General features: G+C 37.6%; 1 protein-coding gene across 10 annotated transcripts in view; it reads right to left on the bottom strand.

The window, feature by feature from the left end:
• Positions 1-4,015: 4,015 nt before the first annotated feature.
• LOC127624826 (mitogen-activated protein kinase 10) overlaps positions 4,016-21,692 on the bottom strand; it is a 74,491-nt gene continuing 56,814 nt past the window's right edge. For 5 of the 10 annotated variants that reach the window (XM_052099771.1, XM_052099774.1, XM_052099775.1 and 2 more), the window contains 4 exons: positions 18,735-18,758; positions 16,382-16,445; positions 15,155-15,232; positions 4,016-4,410 (listed from right to left, as the gene is read on the bottom strand). In XM_052099771.1, coding sequence (XP_051955731.1) covers positions 4,268-4,410; positions 15,155-15,232; positions 16,382-16,445; positions 18,735-18,758 — 309 coding nt within the window. In that variant the 3' untranslated portion in view covers positions 4,016-4,267. Of the gene's footprint in view, positions 4,416-15,126; positions 15,233-16,381; positions 16,446-18,734; positions 18,759-21,692 lie in introns of all 10 variants that reach the window. The other 5 variants (XM_052099773.1, XM_052099772.1, XM_052099777.1 and 2 more) reach the window with 4 other exon arrangements.

Genomic DNA, 21,692 nt, shown 5'->3' with positions numbered 1-21,692 from the left:
AAGCATTTTTCAATCTTATTAATATGTTAATTTTAACAAATAATATTACACATTTAATATGAAAAGTTGCACATGTTAATGAGATAAATAAAATAATATGAGCAAACAATAAACAATTGTACTTTCATAAAACAACATTAACCAAGATTAATAAATGCTGTTAAAGATATTGTTTATTCGTAGTTTATGATACTAACGGTACTAACTAATATAAGTGTTACCAAAAATAAATAAGCGAATGTCTGCACGTGCCTTAGCAAAATCTAGTCAACATTTTATATGTTGCATAAAATCTCAACATTAACATCTCATATGCGGTTACAAAAAACATAAATAATATTTGAAATTGAGAAAAAGCATTCCTTTTAATGTTAGAGTGAGAATGGGTTAGAAATTAAGAGTTTGGCCATAAAATGTCAAACGATTAAAGAGTTTGTTACATAAAGAAAAATAAATCAGTGTATTGTATCCCTTTATTCAAATGTTTAGTACACGGATCAATATGGACAAATACAGGTACAAAACAAAACCGTACAACTTAAATATTATGTTCAATTTACTGTGTACTTCATGACGTTCATTAAATGAAACTAATCTCTACCTATATTACTAAAAACATCATGTGTGTTTGAAAGTTGAAACTACATTACTTGTCTTTTAAAAAATGTAACGATAAAATGTGAAGGGGGGGTACATAAATTAAATACACAGAGGGCCCAACAAGTATATGGGTGTGTAAGCCCCACTCAAAAATGTACATCATCACCAAAAAGAAAAAATTATATATATATATCAGCTGACATTCGTTCTAAAGAAAGACACACTTTTTAAAACATTTCCCAAAAATATATTTAAGTTTTAAATGATCAAACATTTTTGCTAAAATTGTTCAGATAAATTGGTTTGATACCTTGTAATCTAGTGCGATTAAATTCATACCTTTTTAGAGTGGCTTAAGTGTCCACACTTTTGGGGGGGGGCCGGTGTAGTTTTCTGAGGTCTTAAAACATACTGTATGTCCGTGTGGAAATACTTCTCTTGGTGCAGGTCCTCTTTTAACATACAGTGACTTTAATATGAGAACTGGATTCAAGATCGAGATCTCTACACTAGAAATGACATGAACGGGGTGTCTTAGTGATTGTGGGGTTGGGTAAACAGACCTGGGACATCCGACGCCACCATCGGTGACAAAGTCACCACCTGGGCAACCTCTCTATGAAGCTGTCATATTTACTGTATTTATGTTTTATTGGAGGAAACTGCATTCATTCAAAGGCACTTCTCAAATTCAGGTGCAGACAATAAATAGGTTTAAAAAATAAACTCCTGCTGTGAAATTATTATATATTCTGTGTTTAGGTAGTAAGCAAGTTGATTCCCTTCAGACAACACAAATATGAATATTGAGATGAGATTAGTGGATGCAAACAAAGAACAAAACGTGAGAATGTGTGAAGATGAGTTACATGCTTTCAACCTGCATTCGTCTTATGTAGACGCGTACCAGGGCTCAACAATAAGGATATATATATATATATATATATATATATATATATATATATATATATATATAATTTTTTTTCATAATTATTATTATTATTATAATTTCTATGCCAGTCAGTTACTTGCACTGATAAGATTTCCTAAATAAGTTTTATGTCAAAAACAGTGTGTGGCAGGGCGGAGGGCGGGGCCGGGTCGTGATCCTACACACCCTGTCCCGTATTAGGGGAATTATGCCTCCGTGAGGGTTAAAAGAAGACACAAACACACACACATGACGGACATGTCCGTAACGATCTCTCTCTCCCGCACGGTCCTCTGCAGTCAACCTTTGACCTTTAACCCTCACGGAGGCATAATTCGCCTAATACGGGACCGGGTGTGTAGGATAACGACCTGGCCCCGCCCTCCGCCCTGCCACACAGTGAAACTGTGTTGAAATGTATTCTGTGTATTTATCATTAAATGTTATGCTTCTACACTTTAAACACTTCACAATAAGGTTGTATTCATTAACATAGTGAACTGCATTAGTTAGCATGAACAAAACTTTTACAGCACTTCTTAATCTTGGACACTGTTAATGAATTTCTACATATTAATACCAGCAATATTCATATTTTTTTCAATTTAGAAGTTGTATATGTTAACATTAGTTAATGCATAATGAACTAATATAAGCTAATGAACAATTGCAAATTTCATGAATGACCATTAACTATTCAAATAAAGATATTGTTGAATGTTAGTTCATTGTAGCTAATATATTGACTGATGCTTCAGGAATATTCTGGGTTCAATACAAGTTCAACTTTATTGACAGCATTTGTGGCATAATATACTGTAGATTACCACAAAAAATTATTTTGACTCCTCCCTCCTTTTCTTTAAAAAAGCAAAAATCAAGGTAACAGTGATGCAGTTACAATAGAAGTGAATGGGGCCAATTTTTAGAGGTTTAAAGGAAGAAATATGAATCGCTGACTTCAGTTAAAAATTGTGTATTATTTAACTGTATAGTTGTTCAAATCGTAATTTTTATTGTTGTTTTAGCGTATTAGGGTTTATGGCATTACGTCGTCATGGCAACAAAGTTGTAAAATTGGATATAAGTTTACACAATAAAAGTTAGTAAACGATTTTATCATACTAAAATAATATTAGCATGCATATTGTTTACATTTTTTGCCTATACTTTTGAAACTGATTATTTTAATGTTTACGGGTTGGTCCCATTCACATCCATTGTAAGTGCCTCATTGTAACAGTTACTTTTTTTATTTTTTTTTAAGAAAAGGAGGGAGTAGTCATTATTAATATTTGTGGTAATCAACATTATATTTCAAATGCTGTCAATTGAGCTTCATTGCAAATACAAACTTCTTGTAAAGTGTTACTCGTTTTTGTCGCAAAAAGAAAACACGCTAAAAACACTTTTCCTGGAAAATGATGGCATATGGTGCGAACTAAATACTACTGATTTGTTGATATTTTTCAGAGTGTTCCAAGACAATCACAAGTTTTACTCACAATTTCTTCAAATCTATGCTAGCAAGCTATATACCATTATCTTGGTGGCACTTTTAGATTTGCATAAGCGTTAACTTTGCATAAATCCAAATGTCTCAGTTTGCAAGGCATAAAAACACTACGATGAAACTCTCTCAAACTAGCCATGGGCCATCAGGTCATCCTTATTGTTGAGCCCAGGACACCTTGGCGATGTGACGCCCTCAATCAAAAATATGTCTGACACTGAGAAACCTTTCCTTGGTTAAGTTGTTGCATGCAAGGCTGTTGCCTGTTAAGTGGGCCGTAGATAAGGTGAGTTTCACAAACACAATGACAGGGCTGTTGAAACTGATCGCCAATATACAGAGCTCGGAGTATGAGAGCGACATTGCTTGTGGCCCCCATTGGCTTCCTGTAAAACACATTCCAACGACTGACAGAAATGCCCAAACGCACACTTCGGCTTCCCAGAGCTCTTTACATGTTATATAAACAAGGTTCTTTATATTTGTATATGTTATAATTAGCTTAATTTCTTCTTTATTTTTCTCTGACCATGCAAGACTACAGGCAAAGGGAACAAAGGTGGTAGCTGTGATGTGGCAAGGTGGGCGAGTACTCCCTCTACTGGCCGTCAGTCCCACTCTCATGCTGTACAGAATTACATATTTACAAAAGACAGGAGGCCCCATTGTACACATTTATACCCTAACTGGAGTTGCACACAGACATACCAGCCTGTCAGAAACCATCAAGGAGTTTCGGAACAAGCCAAAAACCATCAGGGGAAAAGACGAGGGCGATTGATATGGTACAGTGCTCATTAATATAAAAGCCCACCCTGCCACATTGACTGAAGCACAGAAAATTGCAAGTGCCAAATGTACACTTTACAGATATGCCTGATTAAGTCTATATATATATATATATATATATATATATATATATATATATATATATATATATATATATATATGTTCATTTTCTTTTCATTTTTCCTTTTTGGATGCCATATGAGGGGGATTCAAAGCAAAGCAACAAGTGAAGATCTGTAAATATACATATTCAGATGTTTTCGTTGAATGAAAATGCATACTTTACGATACATATTTTGCGTATATAGTAACATTTTTTCCTCGCATAAATTATATTCTTGTACACATTTGAGAGGATGTGGATTGCACGCGATTGGGTTTGCAGGGGCCGTTCACCTTCTGAAGAACATGGGGTTGCGCAGGCAGGCGGTTAGTCACCTGCAGCACCCTAGTGGTCCCGCGGAGGTCTCCAGGCTGCTGTCGGTGTCGGATGCCAGGGTCTGATCGGTGGACATGGAGGAGATGTCGTTAACAGAGGAGGAGGGAGGGAGGCTCTCGCTGATGTTCACGGCTGCACCTGCGCTAAGGGAAGTAACGGAAAAAACGGTTACAACGAAAAATAGAACCGCCCATATATTTAACACCCACAGCACCCTCTAGCAGGGCTAATAAGTACTACAATCACAGTATTGTTAGACGGATTTAAAGGGATAGTTATCCCCCCCCCAAAAAAAAAAAAAAAAGAATTCTCTCATCATTTACTCACCCTCATGTCATCCTAAACGTTTACAACTTTCTTTCTTCTGCAGAACACAAATTATGATTTTTATAAAAAAATGTCAGCTCTGTAGGTCCAAACAATGCAAGTGAATGGGTGCCAACATTGTGATGCTCCAAAAAGCACATAAAGTCATCATTAAAATAATCCATTCGACTCCAGTATTTTACTCCATAATTTCAGAAGTGATATGATAGGTGAGGGTGAGAAAAAAGATAAATATTTAAGTCCTTTTTTCCTTGAAATGCTTCTCCCTCTCCAGTAGGGGGCGGTATGCATGAAGATAATGAATCACCAAAAACACAAGAAGAAGAATGTAAAAGTGATCGGTTTCTCACCCAAACTTATCATATAACTTCTTAAGATATTGATTTAACCACTGGAGTCTTATGGATTACTTTTATGCTGACTTGAGCTTAAAAATGTTGGCACCCATTCACTTGCATTGTATGGAAGAAAAGAGCTGAGAAATTCTTATAAAATCTTCATTTGTGTTCAGCAGATGAAAATCATACACATATGGGATGAGTAAATGATGAGGGAATTTTCATTTTTGGGTGAGCTATTCTTTACAGTAACAAGGAAATATACCACAGGAATGAAAAAAAATGGTTCTTTAAGGATGGAGTCCATGGATGGGGATTCGTTTCTAAAGTGATATCGTTGTAAGTTGAGCAAATAAGATCATTCAAGAAACACATCTCTTCCGCAAGCACTTATTTTATTACTCTATACTACTCTAGCTACTCTTGGAACTTGGCAGTGCGATACTGCAGATATTGTTGTCTTTTGTGAGACTAATTGCTTATGTTCCTCATTTTTAAGTTGCTTTGGATAAGAGCGTCTGCTAAATGACTACATGTAAGTAAACTGATCATGCTATCCTGAATCCTAATACAAAAATATTATATATATTTTTTTTATAATTTTTTATAAAGACACATTCCCCCACAGACAACCTTGCAATTGCACTTGTGTTTCCTGCAGCACAATTAAATGAATATCCCAGGTTCTAAACAAGATCAGCTCAAATCGACAGCATTTGTGGCATAAAGTTGATTACAACGAAAATGTATTACGACTCGCCCCTAAAAATAGGTTACAGTGAGGCACTTACAATAGAAGTGAATGGGGCCAATTTTTGAAAGGGGTTGAAAGGGTTTAAAGGTTAAGACATACAGCTAATCGTTTAGTAAAAGCACTTTCATTCATCCTTCTGTTAAAACTTGTGTATAGTTTGAGCTGAGTTGTTTAAATCATCATTTTTGCAGCATACTGATTTAGGCAGATTAACCATTTATTTGCCATCATGGCAACGAAGTAGTAAAATTGGATCTAACTTAACACAGGAAAATTTTGTAAGCTATTTTATCACACTGAAAGAACATTGACAAACAATTTGTTTACATCTTGTGGCTATACTTTTGAAAGGGAGTGTAAAGGGGTATAAGGGAAATGAGGAGGCGAGAACCGGCTTGACGATATAAATAATAGTTTTTATAATAGACTTAACCAAAAGCACACAAACGTAAACACAGAGCCGCTGCCGGTAACTCTCTCGAACCGTCAACCCGACCGGATTTATCCCCATCAGGTTGATTGGGGACCAAGCGTGCGTTGTTCCAGCCCGGCCCCGCCCTCTTCCGCTCTACACTCCTCCCGGCCTTGCCTGAGGTGCCTCACTGTAACATTGATTGCAAATTAATACAAAGACCTCAAAGACTAGTTTCAATGCTGATCCTGTCATATATACTCATTTGCTTTATGTTTTTGGTTTTCCTGTGTTTTATCCTGCCTTGTCCTCCACATGCTGTGCTGTTGAGTATTTGATACATTGTTTTGTTTGTGTTTTGACATGTGCTCTCCTTGTTCTTCCCTTTCATTTACTCTCTGGCCACACCCCTTGTTAGGTCTGATTTTTTTAATTGTTCCCACCTGTTTCGCATTATCTCTTGTGCATTTATGTCTTGATTATTTCTCAGTGCTGTATTGTCTTTTGCTGTAACCTGTCTGATGGTTACCATGCCTAGTCCTTTTCGAGTCAGTCTATTTGGGTCAGTTTATTTTTGTGTCTTTTAGATCCCATTTGGGTCTCTGTACCAAGGTACTTCTGTTTTGTCATTGTTATTTTTACTTTTTTTTAGTTAATAAACTGTTTTCTTGCACTTATGTCCTGCAACTGAGTCCTGTCTTCCCAGATTCCTGACACTGAGTCTTGTTACTGACTGATGATACAAATTCACCACAGTGTTACATATGGTTATATATATATATATATATATATATATATATATATATAATTAAAAATAATATAACATAATTTAAGAAAGTGAAACATGAGAATAAGTGGTGACAGCTTCAAGTTTTGTAAAGAGAGACACCTTGCCTTTCTAAGCACACAAACAACCAAATATATTTTTCACCACTAGGTGGAGCTAACAGTACAAGAGGCGCGCAATGAAAACATATATGTTGCCAGGACCAAACACGTGCATAATTTTTATAATTTTGGGGCCATCTAGTTTATGAGTTGCACTGACTATACTATAAATCAACAACCCAGAAACCCTAGATTCTCCTACCAGTGTGTTTCAAAGCCAATTATGCCCAGCCCACTCCAATAACCAGCAAGGCAATTGCTTGTGATAAAAATCAAGTGCAAAGAACCTTCTTCAGCAGCTTCCTAAGATAGCATTAAAAGCTTATTTACTTGAGTGACAGGCTACATCTCTTGTTTTCATAGGAAGCAACCCTTTAATATCCACTCACTGTGAACGTGATTTATAATAGCTTTATAATTAGGGCTGTCGATTTATTGCGTTAATTCAATGCGATTCATTTTATAAAAAATATTTGATAAATTTACGCAATTAATCGCATGCCCACGGATCATAATAAGGAAGATTCCTGAGAAACGCAAGCTTGTAGTACCACCTTTTTACTCCAGAGGGCAGTAAGTGAAATTTCAGCTGTATGAGCAACACGCAGTTTATACAGTGAAGAAAACGCTTCAGCAGGCATCACAACACAAACATACGTTACGTTCTTGCATTCAAAACACTTGATGGAGCGCAAATGCGATCTAAGGGATCTTAAGATGTGTTTAAAGATTGAGTATTAAACTATATTTAACTTGACACAGTGACCTAAACATTTTATGTTTATGACGCAACGCACCCGAGACGCTACACAAGCATGTCTGATGCAGGTGTAAATTGACGGGTCCTTAAACAAGCCGTCGTAATAAATCTCCAACTGATTGACAAATTCACTCGTGTAATGGATTGCTGTGAACTGTTTGCCAATGATTGTCTTATGATCAATACTATGGTAGTAAACAATACATTGTATTCTAAAGCCACTTTTTGTATTGCCTTATCAATGATTAACTCTTCTGCTACAAGAATGTAATGCATTTTAATTATCTGAATATTTTTATATATTTATATATATATATATATATATATATATATATATATATATATATATATATATATATAATTTTTTAATATTTAAAGATAACTATGTATAATTATACATTGATATACATATGTATAATCATTATATACTGAATTATTATTATATGAGGGGCTTTCTCAGCAAATATTAAATGCGAATAATCACGATTAATTAATCGGGACACCATGTAATTAATTAGATTAAACATTTGTATCGATTGACAGCCCTATTTATAATACATTGCCCACGTACTCATTTTAGATTAACATTTTAAACATGCCATTTTTTCTGGAGTGCCTGCACAGTGGAGCTGTATGAACATGATAAAAGATGGAAGCAGAAGCTTGCGCTTGCATAAGAGTAAAACGTCCTCACAAGCCATGGTAGTGTCCGATTTGTGAGCAATTTTTTCTTTTGAGTCAATGAACAGCTCAAAACTCGAAACGGTTCACAAATCATTCTGACTGATTCAATAGCGCAGTGGTTCTCAAAGTGTGTGGCGCGTCCCCCTACAGAGGTACCCCCCTACAAGGGGGGTGCGGAAGACTGACCCCTCCTCAAATCTCGTTCACTTTCACACATTCATCAAAAATAGCTAAAATTCACATATGAATCGATGTATGCAATTTATTTTCCTCTGCCTTTTCTCCTGTCTGGTTTAAATTTTCACCTAGCACAGCAGCGTGCGCAGCTCTTGACAGCCCATAGTGTTGATGTCAAACAAGTTTATTCTTGCGTGCACGCCAGGTTTGAAATGAGTGACGAGGTGAATTAACACTTACATTTCGGTCTGTTCCTCACACAACACTATTATATGGCTTCAGAAGAATTGAAGTCTATGGCACGAGTGTTTTAAGTCTTCAAGTCTTTAAAACATCTCATCCACTGATAGATTTTCAGTTTGTTACAGACATGTGATCAATGTGTTGAGAATAACTTGATGTCCTTTCACTAGGGCTGGGTATCGAGTTCGATACGTTTTAGGCACCAACCGAATTGCCTCTAAACAATCAAGTATTAAAAAATGTTGTGTCGTTCGGTACCAAATTTCGATACCGAAGGGGTTAATCTCGTCAATGTCAGTGATAAGCATGTAGTATGCTAGATGTGCCCAAATCTAAAAGTGCCTGTGATTGGCTGTGGTTAGGCATCAAGGAAAAACACTAGTTTACGCCGGTTATGCCCAGACGTGAGGCTGTAGAGTGTATGCGTCCCGACCCCCATAGATGTAAAAGATGTGGAAAAGATCAAAAGTGTGCCTACATTTCACCAGGCTCGATGCCAACAGTGCGCAATGCAATATTTGCGACAAGATAATTGCTGCCAAGACCGGCAACACGACAAATCTGATGAAGCACTTGACAGTGCACAGAATAAACTTAAGAGCAGAAAGTTGCTCCATCTTCGACTGCAAGGAGACCGAGCCGGTGCAGTCATCCTCTCAGCGTCCTCCTGCCACAGAGCTTCATTCAACGTGCCCACCACACGAGTCCTCCTCCAAAACTACTGATGAATGCAGCGGCACTATGACTGGGACACTGACAGGTAAGGTTAACTTTAGCAAACAAACCAACAAACAAATTCTGCTAACTTGTAGAGGTACATGCTTGTGTACTTGTTAAATTACCGTTTCTGTGCGCGGTGACATAGTCCTATAAACTGGGACCTACGTAACGTTAGATATTGTTTGGATGTATGGCTATAGCTAGCTAGCTATATCGATGTTAAATGTGTTTTAAGGTTGACAGTAACTGATCATGTTTAACTCACATTAAACTAGTTATCTTGTTAAACCGTACTTATCCTCAGGGTTGGCTGAATTAAAAGTTTAGCTTTCTTGTTTTTTTGTTTTCCTCTTCACATTAATGTTACAGGCTCTGCTCCTGCCGACCCTGGCATGAGGAGACCAGAAGGCTCAGGAGAAGAGTCTTTATGTCTGGAAAAAATAAAACCAAAGTTTTTTTGAGGTAATGTCTGTAATCTTGTTAAAACAGAATTCATAAAATCGGTATAGAAAAAAGCATAGTTTAGGTACCGGTATCGGTTATCGGTATCGATATCGAAATTGTATTAACGATACCCAGCCCTACCTTTCACAGAATGTTTGCTCTCTGATGCTACCTAACTAGTGGTCAACCAATATGGGTGTTTTTAATGGCCGATCTACAAAAATCTATATTGGAAAGTGGCGTATGTATTCTAACTATATGATTAATAATGTATGCATAGTCTGCATAAAATTGCTGATATTAACATTTGTTTGAAATGTTTTAAAATGTTTACACAAAACTCACTAAAAATGCAGTAAGCAAAGTGTGTATTACAGTTTTTGCCCGTTGCTTGAACACTATAGACCCATGCTTAGACTAAAGTAACACAACTTGAAGCTTTTGTTACCATACCTCAAACACATGTACCCATACCTTAAACAAAAGCGCTGCTTTGCACTCTAGTTGCAATTCTGCAACACACTTACTCCTTTATGCAACACACTTGGTCCTGCATACTACACTCTATTTCATACATAAGACACTTCGTTTAAAAATTAAATCTCAGGGTGCCATTTGGAAAACACATGTATCCAAAATACAAAACACATCGGGTAATTGCAACCACTCAAATACACACCTGAATGCACTTACTTGCAAAACTGAACACCAATCAGCCAGCTACAAAAAGCCCTCAGTTTAGCCATTTCAAGAACTTTGCAAGCATGGATGGAGGGTATGGTAGAGGCAGAGGAGGAGGAGGAGGAAGAAGAAGAAGAAGAAGAAGAAGAAGAGAGAGGAGGAGGAGGAGGTCAAGGTCAAGGTCAAAGAGGCCATGCACGGACCCCTATTTCTGATGATATAAGAGCAACTTTGGTGGACCATGTCATCAACCATGGCCTGACTATGAGGGAAGCTGGGCAGAGAGTCCACCCACATCTAAGCCGCTTCACAGTGGCATCTGTAATAAGAACATTCCGACTAGAAAACAGGTATGTCTTCACCTCTCTACCTTCTACTCTACTCAGATGGTATTTACAGCACTGTACTACAGTAGATCACATTACCACATCATGTGTACAGGGTATTGCAGGGTGCTAATGCTCCTTTTGCAGCCAAAGTGGTAGTTTTTGTGAAACATACCATGATTCAGGGGCGTCGGACTGGGGGTAAAACCAGTACTGATTACCAGGGCCCCAAGGGGAGAGAGGGCCCTTGAAAAGTCTGGAATATATTTTATTTGGAACATGGGGGCCCATCAGGACTGCCTATACATAGGGCCCGGGATCTTGTGCTACGCCCCTGCCATGATTACTTACAGTATATTGAGATGTTTCAGTACAGTGGATGATACAGTATATACAGTAATGTAAGAAAAAGAAGCAAACCGATGACAATTTGTGGTTGTATTTCTCTAGAATGACTAGAAGACCTTCTGGGGGAGGATGCCAACACCTGTTCACACAACAGCAGGAACAACGTTGTGGACCTAATGAGGGCAGACAATGCCATCCGTCTCCACCAGCTACGACAGAAAATACTTGCAGACAGGCAAGTGTTCAACAACATAAACCATGTAAGCATCACCACCATCAGACGCATCTTGGAAAAACACAACATCACCATGAAGCAGCTCTACAGGGTCCCATTTGAGAGGAACAGTGTCAGGGTCAAAGGACTTCGAGCTGAATATGTACGGGTAAGTGTAACTGTCCTTTACATTTACAATACAGTATTGGTGAAATCCAATAGCAGCTGAATATGTACCATATCAGTACCACATGGATCCATTCGGAGAGCTACACAGGTACCTGTGTGATGGGGTGAGGGTTCTGTATGTGTAGCACTGTAGTGCAGTAATATGTGGGTTTTTTATGTTACAGAGAATCTTGGTCATGGATGGAGCAGCACAGCCTCATGAATTCATTTTCATTGATGAAGCTGGATTCGACCTGAGCAAAACAAGACGACGGAGTCGTAATGTAAATGGCCAAAGGGCAATTGTGCACGTCCCAGGGCAGCGTGGGGGAAATATCACATTGTGTGCCACCATAAGCCTTCGAGGGCTTCTGCATTATCATGCAAAACTAGGTCCATACAATAGCCAACATATACTCACATTTCTAGATGCTCTAGATAATATAGTTGTACAGAACAGACCAGATCAGCCCAGGTTTGTGGTGGTATGGGATAATGTCAGTTTCCATCGGGCTGCTCTGGTCCAGGCCTAGTTCACCAACCACAATCAATTTGAAGTGGTATACTTGCCCCCTTACTCACCATTTTTAAACCCTATAGAGGAATTCTTTTTCGGCTTGGAGATGGCGTGTATATGACCGCCAACCACATGCCCGCATACCTCTTCTGCAGGCAATGGAACAGGCCTGCGGCGACATTCAGGTGACAGCAATCCATGGATGGTTTCAACATGCAAGGGGATATTTTCCCCGGTGCCTAGCGGGAGAAGACATTGCTTGCGATGTCGATGAGGTCCTGTGTCCATACCCCAACAGACGGTGGGATCCATGAGCCCAGGTATGCACAATTGCCATGATTTTCTGTGTTTACAGTATAGTGTTTTTTCTATTATCATATTTGTTTTTTGTTGCTTTATCTGAATTCATGTTACTGCAATGTACAGTGCTGCAATGTACAATATTGAGCAGGCCTATTTGCTTTTTTGGTTGTTTGAAAATGTGCCTCCTGAAAATATGCCTTCTGAATAAACAGTGAAAATCAAAGACTGCAGTGTTTTATATAAAGTAGACTAGTGTGATCCCCCTGATCTGAAAGTGTATGCATATGATGCAAGTATGTGTCATTTTGTCATCAGAGTTACATTTTGACAAAGGAATGTTAGGTTTGGATAGCAGAGTTTAGGTTTTGATAGTAGAGTTTCAATTTGACACAGACGTGAATGGTATATTTCCCAATGTTGTGTCATGTTTACTTGTGTGTAGAGTTTTGGCACAATGAGCAAAGTTTTGCAAAATGTGTTCAAGCAACGGGCAAAAACTGTAATAGCGCCTAATTTTAATGACAACACAATGATAGTCAACATAAATGTACTATCACTTCTGTTAATCGGCCAATGGGAATAGTAATACCATACCGCAAATCTCATTTGGTAAATAATACAATTTCTATAAAACATATCTTATGTAAATTCTAACTTATGTTATAGACATGTGTGATCTTTTACACACACACACTAATGCACAGATACAGTCAATGAGATCAAGACACACACACACACACTGCTGTGAAATATAGAGCTGCATTGCGACTGCTTTCTTCAGCACAAGCGCTTAATTACAAAGGAGGGAGGTCAACTGACAGAGAGAGCAAGAGAGCGAGAGAGACGGAGTAAAGTAAGAAACAGAAAGAGACCAGGAAAAGAACATTTTCAAATAAATACATTAAATCCAGTAATCCCCCAAAAAAAACAAAAACAAACGTGAGCGCCCCAGTTCCAATGCATCATTGATCATTTGTTTGGGTGTTAGAAGGAGGGTGATATTGCAGGATACAGGAATTACTGTAGTTTGTGCCACGGTCTATCTGTCTCCTGCCCTACGTGCTGCAGTATTTCATCCTGCAGACATATGCAGCACTTATGCATGCAGCCCTCTACAGGTCAACCCGAGACACTGCATGCTGCTATAGAAGAGCTAACTAAACTCTGCACTCAACATAAAGTCAAGCCAGAAGTATTTCTTTGCTATCTGAAATATCAAAGTTTGAAATACCAAAGTTTAACCCCCCACACACACACACACACAAATTTCAGTCTGATTCAGGTTAAGGATTATTGTGTGTTGTTGTTAATTTACGTAATAGCACAGATGAGAACTGACTGACCATGGACTTCAACCTTAATTATGAAATATGCATATACAGTCACAATATACAGTCACAGACACTGTATAGTACATAGTACATAAAACCATATGTGTTGCTTTAAATACACCTTTTAACATTATGACACAATTTGCATCATAGCACTGTAGAAAGGATCCTTATACAAACATACAAATATATCAGCCAAGTAAAAGTACTTGTATTAAAAAGTATTGCTGTAGCAATTTCTGTGGAGTCTTTGTTTTATAATACTGATTATCTGATGTACTACTACAATCCTATTACAATGAAAAAAACAACAACTAAGTGGTGTTCACACTGGACGCGTTCTATGTCCATATGCACATTTTCTGAATTAATGTTCTATGTAAACATGAGATAGCCTGATTTTTTGACGGCTGCGATTGGTCTCACTGTTTTTTAGCATCTTGCGCCATGATCACCACGTTTTTGTGACAGCATGTCAAGTTTGTGCACTGACTACTGATGCTGTGATGCAATGTTGCAGTATGGTTGCAAAAAGGTTCACGAAATTTAGGTTAAGGCAACGTTGGGGGGACGTTATGGGAACTATTTTACAAAGGTTCTGTTTTTGTAAATAACACTTTCCTGGCAAACCAAAAAAATAAAATAATTAAATCTCTGCTTAAAGCTATCTTTCAACATTAAAGCGCATCCTGTGTGAACAGCCCCCAACAAGTCATAACAAAAACAGGATATCAACATTTAGTATGTAAGGTGCACAGACTACTACAGTATGCAGTCTCCCTTTTCGAAAATGTACCATGATAGTCATAGTTTCCAGCAAAATATATGTTATTTTAACCATAATTTCTACTACTACAAAACAAAACAAAAAATACATTTTGATAACTCGATATAGTCGCCAATATTGTCATCAAAATGAGAAATTAAACAAAATGACAGAAACATTTGAAAAGCTTCATTCAATATTCGAGGAAGATGTTCATTTGTTATGGTTTTCCAGTGGTTATAATAACAGTAGTCACTAAGGTATTTTGGAAACTTTGGATACCATGGTGATTTTTTGGAAAGGGATAATTAACAGATTAGATATTAGAATGTTTACACTCAAGACGTGTTCTGTTTGTTCCACAAAAACAAGATGGTGAGGGACAGGGACAGATGGAGCAGTCACAATGGAGGGTTTCTCATAAACAGCTGAAATCACTTTAAATTGACTTACAGAAGCATAGCTTATGCACAGAGAGTACCTGAGGGAGAGGGTTGTCCCTTCACAACACCATTCTTCGTTCTCTCCTCGAAGTTCATCACCTCTTTATAGATGAGCTCTGAGCACAGAGACAAGAGGAGAAAGGGAGAAGAACATCTTACTCGAATCAACTCCAATTTAGGTTCATTTGAAACATCAGTAAACAAGGTCTGATAAGGGTAAGAATAAGAATTACTTGTTTTAGACAAACACATGCTGAAGGAGTCAAGCTGGTTGGGTACAGCGCTGAGAGTCCACAAGAAGGACATTTTATAGTCAACTGTTAGTCAACTATAACATATAGTCAACTATATGTTTTAATTAGGGCTGTCAATCGATTAAAATTTTTAATCAAATTAATTACATGATGTCCCGATCAATTAATCGTGATTAATCGCATTTAATCGCATATACAAATATTTGCTGAGAAAGCCCCTCATATAACAATAATTCAATATATAATGATGAAATAATTATACATAGTTAACTTTAAATATTAAAAAATTCATTCAAAATAAAATTAAATCATTCATTGGCATACAGTTCACAGCAATCCATTTCGCAAGCAAATTTGTTAATCAGTTTGAGATTTATTATGAGGGCTTGTTTAAGGACCCATCAATTTCAACAAGCATCAGATATGCTTGTGTAGCGTCTCTGATGCGTTGCATCATGAACATACATTTTTAGGTCACTGTGTCAAGTTAAATATAGTTTAATACTTAGAACACGTCTTTAGATCGCTTAGTTCGAATTTGCGCTCCATCAAGTGTTTTGAACGCAAGAACGTAACGCATGTTTGTGTTCTGCTGCTGAAGGTTGTTTTGTTCACTGTATAAACTGTGCATTGCCATACAGATGAAGTTTCACTTACTGCCCCCTGGAGTAAACAGGTGGTACTACAAACTTGTATTTCTCAGGAATCTTCCTTATTACAATCCACAGATTGTATTGCGATTAATTGCGTAAATTTTTTAACGAGTTATTTTTTATCAAATGAATCGCACTGAATTAATGTGTTAAATCGACAGCCCTAGTTTTAATTAAGTTATGCCGAAATATCATCTCGAAGACGGTACAGATAGTCGATAAGTTCAAAGTATTCTTTTGTCCCTTCTTTGATCAAAATGTTAAACTATGGTATAACTGATATAGTTTCGGTGCTTTTATGTGAGTTATGTCATGTCATGTCATGTCTACATGCAGAAAGATCCAAACGAAGGCCTACCTTTCCATTCATCAATCGAATGTTCCCTCTCATCCAGCTGTTTATCATAGATCTGTGGAGGAGGCTGAGACAGAGAGAGAGAGAGAGAGAGAGAGAGAGAGAGAGAGAGATTTAAATCTCTAATAAACTTGTAGATATTTTGTCTTTCTATAGTGTTAACTGCAAATTGCGTCTCAATTTAGAATATATCTGCTCTTGCAGAATTCCTTATTTGATGAAAGACCTCTAATCTTGTGTGTAATATTATCAGAAAGCTGCACTACATATGAAAAATAAGGGCCAGATTAAACATTTATGTATACTTTATCAATGTTTTGGGGAACATTCATAAATACACTTTGTAAGTATTATATTGTTATTGTAATGAACATCTATAACATTAAATATAACAAATGCTGTAATGTAAAGTCTTAGCACCATCTGCACATGCAGTTGACAAATGAACAATTAAGAACTTTGCAGTAAATAAGGATCAAACAGCAGCATTATTAGGACAGAAGAGAAGATGTTATTCTGCACGACTGTGATGTTTAGGACGGGTTAAGACAAACACGTGAGATATAATTTGTGGAGAGATGCTGCGTTTCAGTACCAGGACAGCATTTTAGGCATCATGTATGCATTTCAATATTAAATCAAAAATCAACGTGTCTGGGCATCAGAGGTGCATTTGATTTGAATGCACTTGTGATGAAAAAAAGTGCTGTCTACTGTAGGTAGGAAGCTCATTAGTGTTTTGAGAGATGGATGGATGGATGGATGGTAGATAGATAGAATGATGATGGATGGATGGAAGGGTGGATAAATGCATGGATGGATGGTGGGTGGATGATAGATAGATAGATAGATAGATAGATAGATAGATAGATAGATAGATAGATAGATAGATAGATAGATAGATAGATAGATAGATAGATAGATAGATAGATAGATGGATGGAAGGGTGGATAAATGGATGGAAGGGTGGGTGGGTGGGTGGGTGGATGGATGGATAAATGCATGGATGGATGGTGGGTGGAGATAGATAGATAGATAGATAGATAGATAGATAGATAGATAGATAGATAGATAGATAGATAGATAGATAGATAGATAGATAGATGGATGGATGGAAGGGTGGATAAATGCATGGATGGATGGTGGGTGGATGGATGGATGGATAAATGCATGGATGGATGGTGGGTGGAGATAGATAGATAGATAGATAGATAGATAGATAGATAGATAGATAGATAGATAGATAGATAGATAGATAGATAGATGGATGGAAGGGTGGATAAATGCATGGATGGATGGTGGGTGAATGATAGATAGATGGATGGATGGATGGATGGTGGGTGGATGAATGATGGATGGATGCATGGATGGATAGATGATAGATAGATAGATAGATAGATAGATAGATAGATAGATAGATAGATAGATAGATAGATAGATAGATAGATAGATAGATAGATAGATAGATGGATGGATGGATGGATGGATGGATGGATGGAAGGGTGGATAAATGCATGGATGGATGGTGGGTGGATGATAGATAGAGAGATAGATAGAGAGATGGATGGAAGGGTGGATAAATGCATGGATGGATGGTGGGTGGGTGAGTGGGTGGGTGGATGGATGGATAAATGTATGGATGGATGGTGGGTGGATGATAGATAGATGGATGGATGGATGGATGGATGGATGGATGGATGGATGGATGAATGCATGGATGGATGGATGGATGGATGGATGGAAAGGTGGAAGGGTGGGTGGATAAATGCATGGATGGATGGATGGATGGATGGATGGATAGATAGATGGATGGAAAGGTGGAAGGGTGGGTGGATAAATGCATGGTGGGTGGGTGGATGGATGGATGGATGGATGGATGGATGGATGGATGGATGGATAGATAGATGGATGGAAAGGTGGAAGGGTGGGTGGATAAATGCATGGTGGGTGGGTGGATGGATGGATGGATGGATGGATGGATGGATGGATGGATGGATGGATGGATGGATGGATGGATAGATAGATGGATGGAAAGTTGGAAGGGTGGGTGGATAAATGCATGGTGGGTGGATGGATGGATGGATGGATGGATGGATGGATGGATGGATGGATGGATGATAGATATACTATATGTTATTGGCACATTGTACAATATTAGTACACAGTACTAACACTCAAACACATACACATACATTCATCCAATAAATCCTTCCAAATTCCAGGCCAAATCTTTAATGTGGCCTCCTGTTTTTTTTGTTTTTTTTTAGGGTACGTGTTACAAAGAGATCTGGGGGGGAAAGTAAATATGTGTTGAAATGAGCAGGTTTCCTAAGTGTAGAACATTTTTTTGATTTACCATAGATATGTGCTGATTCCTGGCCTTCATCAGAGAAAGAGAAACACCAAGAGAAGGAGACAAGAATCACACTAATCAGGAAGATGCTCATGTATTATTAAAACAAACTGTTTGCCATTGAAATTTAGATTTGCTATCATATCGCTACCATATTGTAAGCATGTTTGGTTCATATTTTGATCAATGGATAAGTGTTATTTCACATACAGTAAATGACATCTGTTAACAATATGAGCTATGCAAATAATCAAATATATACATACTGTAAATCTAAACTAGGACCTTACTGCACACATTACATGTTTTGAACGTTTTGATCCCTACTGACTAAAAATTTACATTTTGCAAATTGCATGCAATTGTGCTCTTAAAAATGAGCAGTTTTTCAAAAGGCGACATGATGTGAATAGAATCCAAGGTAAACTTTAGAAATCTTCATCAAAGAACAGGACAACCTTCAGCTATTCTCACTCCTTTCTGTGTCCTCTCACACTGATGAAGGTCTCCAGAATCAACCCACGAACACTTCCTTAACAACCCAACTAAATAGCACTAGATAGTAGCCTAAACATGATCTATAAAATTGAAGATCTCATCTGAATATGTCAGTGGACAGTATATAGGGCTGATCACTTTAAAGCTTCATTTATATAATAGAAGAAGCCAAACTTTTTACTCACGGACAAACTAAAGCACTTTGGGTGAACGAACCCGTGGTTATACTACGTGCAACCTCTTTATAAAATGTGATTGTTGAGGAAAATAAATAAATAAAACAACAACCATGATTGGTTTGTTTTCACCGACTAGCTGAGTTCTTCTGGGTCAAGAATCAGTCAAATACTGTTTGCACATACAGTATGTCATACCATCTTCATAGCTGTTTGTGAATGTAAAAACGTCTGCAAAGTTTCAAAAACCAAAGTGCATGACAAATGGAGTTATTGACTCCCAAAAGAAAGAACCGATTCTGAACACCTGAAACGAGTCGTTATTAATTCCAGAATTACTTCCTGTGCTAACCTACATCATTTGGTAACAAAAACCCGCCTCTGGTCTTCATTGGCAGCTCGCGAACAGCTTTGACCCGCCCTCAAACACTACACTAAGCGGTAGACCAATCACAACAGACTAGGATATCTGACCAATCAGAGCAGAGTAGGTTCTCTGAAAGGAGGAGTTTAGAATGAATGCTTTAGAACAGATAATTGAACGAGTCATTTTTGACACTGGTAAAAAAAAAAAAAGGTAATGCTAAAAGTTAAATATTAAAGTGTTTTTTTGAACTTGGATTCATGTAAATCTATTTTTTGAGACCTTTAAAACAAATTTAGGCACGTTTAAAAACCATAATAGGTGCTCTTTAATATTCCCTACAATTGTATATGTACGAATCATATGCAGTCTAAAGGACTGTGGTTATTTATATAATAATTATTATATTAGTAGATACCATGTGACTCCTTTGTTTTTCCTTGTTTATATTTTTAAAGCATTATAAAGTGAATCTGGACTTTATATGTGTTAAACGATCATGTCTTGTGCATGCAGTCTTTATATGTACAGCAGGGTTTAACCATGGATTTAACAAATACAAAATATTTGTCCTGCATAAAGTGAGATTTTGTCCTATATATATATATACATATTCGATGAAATCAGGTTTAATGATCCTAAAACAAATAAAAATGATTTAATTCACAAATGACACTACCTTCATTTAAGAAAAGTTGTTTTTCTTCTAATGTACAATCATTTATAGCTTTTTTCTCTGCGCATGAATGCAGCAAGCGATGTCGGAAGATGTTATCTGCAACCACTAATCTAGTATAATTTTTTTTTTACGTTTCACTTCTCGTTAAGGTGTGGATTTGGCTTTGGGAAACTGACCAGCAGTCATGAGCCACTTTATCCCAAAGCAGAAATCGAAAGCTGGTCGATTAAGTGAGATAATTCCGCAATGAAATTCTCTATGCGAGAGCCGAAATCTTTACTAATCAAATGCAATAGAGGTATGTAATAGGTATGCAAATTAGGACACACTGATCTGTAAGATCATACATGTTTATTGGTTTTGTGTGTGTTTGCCGGGATTCAAGGCAAAATGCTTTGCCAATATACAGTACTATTAAGCTTACATATTCAATAGAGGGTGTTGTCGTCTTCATTAATCCTTAGTTAACATTAAGACACGTACATGCAGGAGTTATAATGCCCAGCTTCTTTACTTGCATCTTTTTAGAACACCTCACCAGATTGGCCACAAGCCATACAACAGTGGGTCATACCAACTACATGAACTATAGGGGTGTGCTGGTCAGAACCATTCACTGCATATGCTACATCCCCCTTCTTAAGCTTTTAAACAGAGTATTAATCAGACATAAAACAAGGACAGTATGCTGACAACATTACCAGTGTATGAAATAAACGTTTGCTATGAACAAGCAATAGTTACACTAATCTAGCATACTTAAGTAAGCACATAATCCTCGAACCGTGCCGGTTGTCTGACGATACGTCCGGCTCTTGTGCATTCTGGTCGCTGCACACTTCTTTCCACATCTTGAGGAGGCTCATTTGGAACAGGATTTGAAACAGTGTCTTTGCTCAAATCATTCTCAGTGTCCATGGAACAGTGAGGTTGTGAGCCATGTTTGCTTGACCTGTCAGGCCTGAGATGACGTCTGTTCCTGCGGTAGACTGTGCCCGCTGGTGTGACAACATCGTATGAACGGGGCTCTTCTCGGGCACTGACAACTGTAGCTGGTTTCCATGTATTTCTGATTCTCATATATACTCTCTGTCCCCCCTTGAAGGCTGGAAGTGGGGCTGCTGTTCTATCGTACCATCTTTTTTGCTGTGATTGAAGATGCTGCAGCTTCCTGGATGTGTTTAGGTATAGAAGGTTGCAGAACAGTTTTGCTGGCCGGTAAAGTAGAATGTAAGACTCTGCCC

The sequence above is a fragment of the Xyrauchen texanus genome, chromosome 31, assembly GCF_025860055.1.
Source record: "Xyrauchen texanus isolate HMW12.3.18 chromosome 31, RBS_HiC_50CHRs, whole genome shotgun sequence".
Classification (NCBI taxonomy): domain Eukaryota; kingdom Metazoa; phylum Chordata; class Actinopteri; order Cypriniformes; family Catostomidae; genus Xyrauchen; species Xyrauchen texanus.
The sequence above is the reverse complement of the archived record's forward strand: the minus strand, read 5'-3'. Positions and strand labels throughout refer to the sequence as shown.